The sequence below is a fragment of the Hemiscyllium ocellatum genome, chromosome 2 (assembly GCF_020745735.1).
Source record: "Hemiscyllium ocellatum isolate sHemOce1 chromosome 2, sHemOce1.pat.X.cur, whole genome shotgun sequence".
Classification (NCBI taxonomy): Eukaryota; Metazoa; Chordata; class Chondrichthyes; order Orectolobiformes; family Hemiscylliidae; genus Hemiscyllium; species Hemiscyllium ocellatum.
Window position 1 is genome coordinate 54,469,792 of NC_083402.1, and position 10,454 is coordinate 54,480,245.

The 10,454-nt window shown below is 40.9% G+C and overlaps 1 protein-coding gene across 2 annotated transcripts; it reads left to right on the forward strand.

Moving 5' to 3' along the window:
- Nucleotides 1–3,172: 3,172 nt before the first annotated feature.
- Nucleotides 3,173–8,782, forward strand: nr2f1a (nuclear receptor subfamily 2, group F, member 1a). Of its 2 annotated transcripts, XM_060836712.1 has the most exons (4): nucleotides 3,173–3,339; nucleotides 3,805–4,320; nucleotides 5,026–5,553; nucleotides 7,243–8,782. In XM_060836712.1, exons 2-4 carry the CDS (start codon nucleotides 3,861–3,863, stop codon nucleotides 7,515–7,517), a joined length of 1,263 nt encoding a protein of 420 aa, XP_060692695.1. In that variant the 5' UTR covers nucleotides 3,173–3,339; nucleotides 3,805–3,860; the 3' UTR covers nucleotides 7,518–8,782. The 2 variants fall into 2 exon arrangements, with proteins under 2 accessions (XP_060692695.1, XP_060692687.1); XM_060836704.1 differs by having other exon boundaries at nucleotides 3,173–4,320.
- The last annotated feature ends 1,672 nt before the right edge of the window (nucleotides 8,783–10,454 follow it).

Below are 10,454 nucleotides of genomic sequence, written 5' to 3' on the forward strand. Positions count from 1 at the left end.
ATTTACAAAAGTCTCCAAACCAGATGCTCTTGGTGGGTGGGTTGGATGGAAAAATCAGGGACCAAAATATGTGAATTCTGACTGGACAGTCTTAATTGTGACTGCATTAAAACTAATATTCTCATTAATTACGTTTATTTCAACTTTACAATGTTGTGTTTTGAAACAGCGAAAGAAACCTGTACCAAAAAAAAATCGAGGGCTATTCAAGTAACCTCCGCAACCTGCTAAAACTATGTCAACTTTTTTTTAAAGCTGGGACACAATTAATTTACAGAACCAAGCAATGGTCCTTTTTAACAACTTAAATGCTCGTAATTATGTATTCTTTTTAAAAATCCATGAATGTAAGACTGCAGTAGCAGAGCTTATTCTTCAGGGTGGGAACTAAATTCTGGTAAAGGTTTTGGACTCAGCTTTCAACATCAGCATTCAAAGCTCAGAATCTGAAAAGGACAAGAACAGGAAAATAATTCAGCCGAACTGAGTCATAAAGGCACTGCTGAACAGGACAGATACGTTCATTAATTCCAAAAGACCTCGAGGACAGTAAAGATGGGAGCAACCGACTCTGTGTCATTTTTTGTCCCCGCTACTCTCTACCTCAGGCCCGGCCACAAAAACGATTCGACCTCCTGCTGAAGACAAACATCCCTTTTTTTCCCTGAACTTCACCGAAAATCCAATATTTATCTTAGACTCAGTGCAGAATTGCTAATTTCCTCTCACTACTTTTGCATTACCCTAAATCAAAAAGCCAGGGTATTTGTTAAAGTGAAGAAGAAGCAGAGAGAGAGAGAGAGGGGACTGAGTGACTGAGGGCTGGAGCGGGTGGCAGCAGTGCATTGTGCGTCTGTATTCTGGGGCCAGTCGATCATTTTGCTGTTTCTTTATCTGTTGACACTATCACTTAGCCAAACATTGGCCAATCGATCGTTTCATTAGGTGATCAAACAACAAATAGAGCAGGTGAGAAGCCGAATTTCTGAAACTTGGAAGTTGGCCGTACCTTGGTTTCATGCCGCTCTGGATTTTTTTTAAACAAGAACATAGCAATTGAAACGTAGGAAGAGGATTCCAATCTCATGTACTCCGTGCTATATACATCTAATGCCTGCAATTTAGTAACGTTAATATTAGAGACAGTAGTAATCAGAAAATAAATCCACCATTATTCCTTGCTTTGGACATAAGCGCCAGAATAGCTATGAAACGACATTGCTGTGACAGTAGAGAAAATATGCGGTCGGTCACAGCCTTACTATTGCTATCCGCGTTGTATGATATACACTATCAATTATTTCCTTTGCATTGGCAGACACATAATACGAACAGTCTTCGGAGGCAGTCTGTCAGCTCTACTTTTAAAGAACTATGGTGTTCCGCGGAGCCACAGACTATTTTTAAACAGCTTTACAAAAATCGAAGCGTGATACAGAGATTGAAAGTAAAGTTGTTACTTGCCTGCTGGCGTGCTTTGACGATTCGCGCTCCGCTCGGTTACAGGTGCCTGTATAAGCTCTTTACACTTCACACAAGCAAATTGCGAGGAGAGAGGCAGCCTCCTTCCCAATGTCCACTCTGCCCCAGTCTAAGGAGGAAAGCACTGGTGATACACTTACAGAATTTTCTCTTTGTTCCCTTTAATCTTATTCGTTTCACCTTTTCACTAATCAAAACGCATGGCTGACACTTTATTTAGGGAGAAAGGGAGGAAGAGAGAGAGAGTCGAGATCCACTGTTGCATAATAACGGCGCTTCATCAATGCATATATAAAAGGGGCGGTTGAGGATGGAATCCGATTCTAAACTGTGTTTAGTCAAGGCAACATGCAAAAATCGAATTCACTTCATTAAACTTAAACTAGCTGATCAAATTTGGGTGCGTGTGTGTACGTTGAATGATGCAAAAGGCCGTTGATGTTGCTTCTTTAAAGATATCTAACCAATTATGGAGGTTGAAGCTAGGTTTACGCTTCATCATTGAACAAAGCAAATACCAGAAGTAAGGACTGGATGCAATGCATTTATTAATCTCAAAGACAATACTGTGTGTTACTTTGCATCTATCTGCTTTTATTAGGGATAGCTTTTTTTGTCATGACTAATTTAGAGAAAATAGGTGATAACATTACATATTGAAGTTTGAGACGTTGCTCCACTACGTATGGAGCAGTAACCCCAGAATTTTGTGAAACGAATAAAAATCTGGGTTGATTGAATCGTGATTAATTCTGAAATGTTAGGGTTAATAACATTTGGATTAATAGTTTAAAATGCTTACTTTAAAAATTCAATAAATTATTCGCATTAAACAAATCCCTCAATAAAAGCCCATCTGGTGGGTTATCCAGCTGGGTGGGTGCATTATATTTGATAATTGTCTACTGTACGCTAGATGGCAGCCGGATACAGCTGTTCTGAGATTTAATTTACGTAAAATACAAGGCACGTTAACAGCCTCCGCACTTTCTGCTGGACTTATCCTACAGTTACAAGCACAGCTCCCTAGTCTCCAACACAATGGCAACTTTCCGTCCTTTGCAAATCACAATTGAAATCTCACCGGCATTGTAGCGAGGCATCAAAGGATAATTCAAAACAGAATAAAAATGAAATATGTAAAAATAATGCTCACCGAATTAATATTGCAACAGCAATAACAACGTTTTTTTTCTCTTTTGATACAAAAGGGATGAGATGCCCGTTTTATTTATTTATTTTCAAACAATGATCCATTAAAATACGAAAAGAAAGTTTGATTGTCAACTAACTTTTTTCCCATAATCTGAAATTTCGAGGCTGCTTGCTGCATTGTTATATTACAAACACAGGGTCCTCGTGTTGCTTTTTTGTGGTGACCACAGGCGACCCATACTAATAAGGTCTCAAAGTAAATACCAGCGCAGGAGATCTAATGTAAATTTTGCTTGTCAGAGCGTCGTAGGTAATAAATAAGACGGCTAACCAATAGTGTGCAGGAGGCTGGCTAACCTTAGCCTCCCCAGCCCCAATTCAGGGCTATGACCAGTCGCCTTTGATTATCAGTTGCCAACAGCCCCTCTCTTGGCTCCTTGACATGAGCTCCATATAAGGCAGCGATCTCCATAGAAACGTGTCAGTTTCAATAGTAGTGTCAAAGTTCACTATATACAGACATTCGCGCAGATCCCCCTTTCGGAAAAATTGCTCCGCTAGTCTTCCCGTTTAAACGCATTCATTTTGTCTCCCCCTTGCATATTCTATTAGTTGTTTTTTCTTTCCTCTCTTTCTTTCTCCACTCCGCATGAGAGGTGAAAATAGGGCGCTTTAACGTCGACCGTCCTTTTTTTTGTCCTGGTGAGTTTTTTTTTCCTGACAATTCCGATCTTCTATTTTCTGTTCCTCTCCGAAGAAGCAGGGATTTAACACTCGCCATACTTTTACTTCGGATCGCATGGTTATTTTTCTGTGTGTCTGTGTGTGTGTGTGTTCCTTCGAATTGAGATCGTCTCTTTTTTTTCCCCCAACTCTCCATAATCTTTAACCCCTCGTTCCCTCCTATATTGGTCTCCTGAATGGCTGACTGTGTGTTGCCCTGGATCTGGCCTCCCGACACTTGCGTACCCTGATCGGGATCTTCTTTATTCTTTTTTTTGGCCCCCATTTGTTTCGGTTACTGTTGATCAACACTCACTCATTCATTCACTGCTCCTTATGTGTGTCTGTCTGTCTGCGTTGCTTTGATCGCAGTTTTATTCCTTTCTCTCTCCCTTTTTTTTCCATTTTCTGTTACCACCATCCAACTCTGCTCCCTACCAACAGGACAAAAAAAAATCCGTGCGATCAACTTGTTTTCCCGCACTTTTTGGGCCCGAGATATGGCAATGGTAGTTAGCAGTTGGCGAGATCCTCAGGACGACGTGGCCGGAGCTCAGGGCGGTCAGTCTGCACAAACGCAGCCGGGCCAGCAGCAGGCACAGCAGCAGCAGGCGGCGTCGGCTGCTCCCCATACCCCGCAGACCCCGGGCCAGCCCGGGCCGCCCTCCACTCCGCTCGGAGGCAGCAGTCAGAGCGTCCAGCCTGGCGGCGAGAAGCAGCAGCCCTGCCAGCAGCAACAGCAGCACATCGAGTGTGTGGTGTGTGGGGATAAATCCAGCGGCAAGCACTACGGCCAGTTCACTTGCGAGGGCTGCAAAAGTTTCTTCAAGAGAAGTGTTCGGAGAAACTTAACGTACACATGTCGTGCCAACCGGAATTGTCCTATAGACCAGCACCACCGCAATCAATGTCAGTACTGCCGCCTGAAAAAATGCCTCAAAGTTGGGATGAGGCGGGAAGGTGAATATTTTATTAAGCATCACTGTAAATCTGAGGAGATCCGGGCTGCAAATCTCTGAATGCGCGAGTTTACTTCAATCTGAGAAAATGCTGTGATAGGAAAGTCTAAGCTGTTAATTGTAACCCTTTTCCAAACAAAAAAGGTATGGGTTAGTTGCCCAAACCACATTCTTAAAATACGTTTTTATATAAAAAATTGCTTAACCTCAAAGAAAAACGAATTCACAGCTTCAAAGTTGAGAGAGTTTAACAATTACAAGCATGGCTGCATATTTTTTTGTGGATTCAAATGGTTAATACATCGGTCTTTTCCCCCCTGTAATTGTAAGTTAATCGTTTGCATTCATGCATTAGATGTTTGGAGAATTTTCCAATTGTAACTGTGGGTGGGTGTTGCAGTTTGGGGGAGTTTTCGCAATCCAGCAATTCTTTCTGCAATGTTGTGATTTGGATTTTTTTTAAAACTGCCACAATGTGGAGTGCTCTGACGGGTAAAGCTGTGTTTGGTATTTACAATTTTATGTCATTTTTAAAAAAAAATAACGTCGCATATTGTATTTTTACATGGAAATGACACCGATTGTTTGTGAACTTTAAAAAAAAACTAAAATAATGGTAAAAATAATGTGTATTTCTGAAGCTTCGGGCGGGTTGTATTGCGCTTTGTGGATGTACATTTCCTCTCCTTTTTTCTCTTTCTGTCAGCGGTTCAGCGAGGAAGAATGCCTCCAACTCAACCAAACCCAGGCCAGTATGCGTTGACGAATGGGGACCCTTTGAACGGCCATTGCTATCTGTCTGGATACATCTCGTTACTACTGCGGGCCGAGCCTTACCCAACCTCTCGGTATGGGAGTCAATGTATGCAACCCAACAACATCATGGGCATCGAGAACATTTGTGAACTGGCTGCACGCTTGCTATTCAGCGCCGTGGAATGGGCCAGGAATATTCCTTTTTTCCCAGATCTGCAGATCACAGATCAGGTGGCTCTGCTCAGGCTGACTTGGAGTGAGTTGTTTGTTCTGAACGCTGCCCAGTGCTCGATGCCGTTGCATGTGGCTCCTCTGCTGGCCGCTGCCGGGCTCCATGCCTCGCCAATGTCTGCAGACAGGGTGGTAGCTTTCATGGATCACATAAGGATCTTCCAGGAGCAGGTCGAAAAACTGAAAGCCCTCCACGTCGACTCGGCAGAGTACAGCTGTCTCAAAGCTATTGTGCTATTCACATCAGGTGAGTGAGTGACTCGGGTGGAAAGGTGACGGGGGGACTGGGGAGGGGGGAGGTGGGGAGGGGGGAGGTGGGGGCGAACGGGACAGAAAGTTCAGCAAATCTGATCTAAATCAATAAGGTTCCTCACTCGGATGCAGTAAGGGCACTGGAGAAAATATGAATGGTTTGGGTGGTTTATTTATATAGAAGATGATATTAGTCAAGCGGCATAACGATGATTTGTTTTAATCAGGAGGGTTTTATTAAATAACATAATCTGATGTAAATCAATTGGAAGTTGATCAGTAAAAATACAAATTAATCGTCTTTTCAACAACTTCCAAATCTTGATAAATTATTCCTTAATAGGGGAACTGTTGGTAAAGAGAGCAACCACAATAAGAAAAAGACACAAAAAGACAAACTTGCGAATATTATAGAAAGACAGAGATTATAGATGTCTGTTCAACCGCTTGACATTGCACCCTCACCTCCCCACCCCCACCTCTCCAGTTTTGACCAAACTTGTTTTGATTGTTAGCCAGAGGGGAATTCATGGGAAGCCTTTCTCAAAGCTGTCCAAGTTTTCCAAAGCAGAGAGCGTATTGATGATCGGGACGGTGTTTTGCTTGCCATTTTCTTTTTCGCTGGCCTGTTTGAGAGGGCCGCTTGAAGTTACTGGAGCTTACAGGAGGCATGTTGTGGTTTTACCTTAGGTTTCCGGATAGTATTTTCAACCCCTTATTCTGGATGCTTTCCAAGTGCTGGGTCGTGACCCAAACTTCCTATTTTACTTTATTAATTCATACGCTAAAATATGGCTTCCAAGCAGATAAATTAAAGCGTCCACAAATCGCCCAACAGCCTTTCCTGAAGGAAAGCGCAATTTCTCAGAGACAAAATGCTCCCAACTCGATAGTGTGCAGCCAGTGTGTATATAGGCATAAAATTGTACTTTATATTTAAAAATCTATAGGTGTTATTTTGAAGAAAAAGAGCTCTAGCGTTCATCAATTGTATGAAGACTGTCTTTATTATAATGCATAAATATACATTGGAAATTATGCTGACAATACAACCATGATATTTTACGCAGTTATATCATTAAACTGTTAGCACAAAGGAGAGATTTCGAAGCATACTCTGGTAACCCTGCACTATAAGGCTTGGTATATATTCCAAGTCTCCTTATTCATCACATTTACACAAAAAAAATGTGCCAGATTACACCGTTCATAATATTGAGTTAAAGAAAAGGCTGCATAGCCGTGAACTGCACAAGAAACAATGTCTAACACATGCTGCAAAGGAAAAGGAACAATAACACGTACCAGTATCTATCACACAGTGTTCCCAGACACTGGTGTCTCTGGCTTGGTTCTCTGCGGGAAATGGCGTACATATTATTTAAGAGTTTCTTTGTTGCTTATAATACTAGCTTAGGAGAGCTATTTCATTTGGCATCAAAGACTGCATTTGCCGAAATATTTGCAGCAACAAAAAACAATTTGAGACGTTATCAGCTAGCTTGTCCGCCTCCAACATGCAAGGAGTGTGTGTGTGTGTGTATATCTGTCGGTGAGAGAGAGAGAGAGAGAGAGAAAGGGAGAGTGTGTGTGTGGATTGATATCAAAACAATAAACGAGGATTAAAATAAAACAAAAGGTCGACTGATAGCGGCACTAATTCTGTTTTTCTTTGGCTGTCAAGACGCCTGTGGCCTGTCGGATGCTGCCCACATAGAAAGCCTGCAGGAGAAATCTCAGTGTGCTCTGGAGGAATATGTGAGGAGCCAGTACCCGAACCAGCCGAGTCGCTTTGGCAAGCTCTTACTGCGATTGCCTTCTCTTCGCACCGTCTCCTCTTCGGTCATCGAACAGCTCTTCTTCGTCCGCTTGGTAGGTAAAACCCCAATTGAAACCCTCATCAGAGATATGTTACTGTCGGGGAGCAGCTTCAACTGGCCTTATATGTCCATTCAATGATGAGAGAAGGATACCCCTCCCCACACAAAACAAAACAAAACCACAAGCATTTTAGGAGAGCCTCCCTCTCCATTCAAGAACTTGCAAGTTCCTATAGGATGATATCTGTGAAAATAAAAGGACCTTCCAAGAGGCCAAACTGTTGACTGTGGGATTTATTCTGTGAAAAGGAACTGAACTGCATCATATGTAGAACAACACTTACCACAAGCATCGCTTATCATTTTGTAAAATATTAGTCTTTATTTTCTTTTTTTGTAAAATTTAAAAACATCGTATGCGCATTTTAAAAAAAAACAGAAATTAGGGGGAAAATAACATTTTCCAAATAATTATAAAAATGTCCTGTGTCTATGTATCTATATCTGTTTTGTATTTTTTTCTGGTTCCAAACCAGGTTTCCTGTGATTCTATACTAATAATTTTTGATATAACCTTTTGCTTCTTATAATGAGTGCGATTTATGTCGTCAAAACTATGTTCTCCAAGAATTAAAATTGAAATCAGAATTAAACAATTAAATAAAAAGAATTTAGCACAACATTTTAAAAGGAAAGAAACCTTTAGTCGCTTTAAGCGCATCCACTAGCCTGCAGTATTGGCGAAAATGATGTTTTTTTTTAAAAAAAAGTGATCAAATTGTAAAAGAGCACTGCTAAAGGATAATAGACAAAACGTGTTTTTAGAGCCATCACACAGTGGATCCTTCTAAAGAACACTTGTATTCTGTGTCGGTTCCCATTGCCTTTGTAGGAATAAGAGTTTTGGGTTGAGTGTCTCAGGCACTTCTTTCTTTGATTTTTTTTTCAGAAAAAAAGTCTCAGAGAACTTCGAATTAGGTTGATTGAAGTTCTTGATTTGCATCCAGGACTGATCTTGATTAAAGTTTTGTTTTGTTACGATAACGAGTTGCCCCTCCTGCCCCACAACCACCACCCACATCCTCGCCCCCACCCCTTTCTCCCCAAACTTCAACTTGTCTCTTACTTTCCACGTGGAAGCAAATTTATTTTATATTATGTTTGTTCCCCCCAACCTTCCAAACACCTCTCTCAAATTTTTAATCACGCCACTAAACTTTCCTATCACTACTGCCAAGCCGTTTACCTGTAGACTTAAAAAAAACACGTCTAGAGAAAAAAGTACAAGCATTGTACCCTTGCAGAGGCGTTGTCCTGTGGGTTTGTTCTGTGGGTATGATGGAATATTCTTGTAAAAAAAACGTTGTTACGCTGAAACAGTTACAAAAGTGATATAAAAGAGATCTATCGCAGCTGTGTCTGTGTTATTTGTTTACTGCTGGTGTGGTTCTCTGCTCCGTGATCGACAATGTAGATTATAAGGGTTTTCCATCCCACTGATATGCGGATAATTGTCCGTGCTTTAATAATTTTATGTATGTAATATATATGCATACGTATATGCATCATGTTGTAAATGATACCATTAAGGCGTAGTTACATGCTGGCTATGTTGGATAAATTATTCGGAAGAAGATTTGAAAGAGCCACCGTTTCCAGACAGTGAAGATGTAAAGACGGTAATGCCTTGCCTAGAGAAGACTGTTGTAGATTTCAGTTGCTGTTTCCATTTCAGTTTTTATCATCCGGGTCAAAACTCTAGCACATGCTGTCATGGGAGAGTTTTTTTTTAAGAACTGTGTATCGAAATTGAAGTAACAGCCAGTCCGAAGTAAAGCAGCAAGGGGCACATTGTGAAACCGAGAGTGGATGAAAGTATGTGCGTGTGTGTATGTGTGCGTATGGTGGTGTGGGGCAATGAGTGTTTAGTGTGTGTGTGCGTAAAAGAGAGAGAGAGAAAGAGAGAGATACGTCCGTTTTATACCTGTGTTTCTATGTTTTCATTTTTCTCCCTACAATCTCAAGCTTCTCTACATTTAACGTGATCTTGCTATGTGGTCGCTTGGGGTTTTTAACATTCTGGTCGCAAAGATGCAGGATTCACAAGGCGATAGCTATAGACACTTTCAGATGGAACAATTAACGTACAAATAGGTTGTCTATATATGTTCTAATACACATGAATATATCCGTCCACAGCAGCAGTATGTCGTAATAATACGCATAAGTGCTTATATGCCCACAAAGATGGAAAACCAACAAAGAATGAACTGATGCATTGCTGTGCGCACGCTGGTTGGTGTTAACAGTATGGATATTTCTTGGTTTTTTTTAAATCAATGCTGTTCCAATGGATTTGACTGCAACTTATTGTCAGTTGTCGCTATGAGTGTTGCCTCTCGACCTATTTCCTTCAACCCCAACTTTTACACTACCCTTTACGGCCGCCCATGGACATCAAAGCCCTAATAGATAATGATTTTTCATCGTTTCACCGTTAAATCCAATTAAAATACTGTTTAAACTTGTTAGCACAGAGTGTGACAGGGCGTCCTGTGGTATTTCATAACATGTCAGGAACCGTGGGAGTAGTCGCTGTGTTCCAAAGTACTTTTTTTCCTCCATACAAAACACTACTTCTAATTAATTGTTTGAATTCACTAACAAAAATAAATCTATGATATCCCATAGCTATTTGTGCGACCTAAGTCCAGGTTTCTGCTCGGTACACGACGAATCAAGGTCTTTAATACCGCGCGATTCCATTCTACAGAAAAGATTAGCTTTGATACAACCTATGATAGCAAAAGCACGCGGTTCTGACACTATGTAAATACTGAATTCCACTTTCTCTTTGGTAAACACATATTTGTACATTGTCTCCAGGTTGTTTAATACCGATTTTTTTTAAAAAACTGCCACCTGCTTTTAACCTGTGTAGACATTTCGTGAGGCTGAACTCATCTGAACCCTATCCTTCTTGCTGATATTTATCTTTGTTTGTTATTATTAATTTGAATTTACCTTTTAAGAAGTTCATCTGAGAAGCTAGCTTGGAAGTGTCTCCATCCCATTT

What these genes read in the sequence shown, in the direction of transcription:
- nr2f1a (XM_060836704.1), top strand. Translation starts at nt 3,861, where the DNA reads ATGGCAATGGTAGTTAGCAGTTGGCGAGATCCTCAGGACGACGTGGCC. An exon ending in AGTTGGGATGAGGCGGGAAG is followed by an intron (nt 4,321 to 5,025) that starts GTGAATATTTTA and finishes TCTTTCTGTCAG; the next exon opens with CGGTTCAGCGAGGAAGAATG. An exon ending in TATTGTGCTATTCACATCAG is followed by an intron (nt 5,554 to 7,242) that starts GTGAGTGAGTGA and finishes TTGGCTGTCAAG; the next exon opens with ACGCCTGTGGCCTGTCGGAT.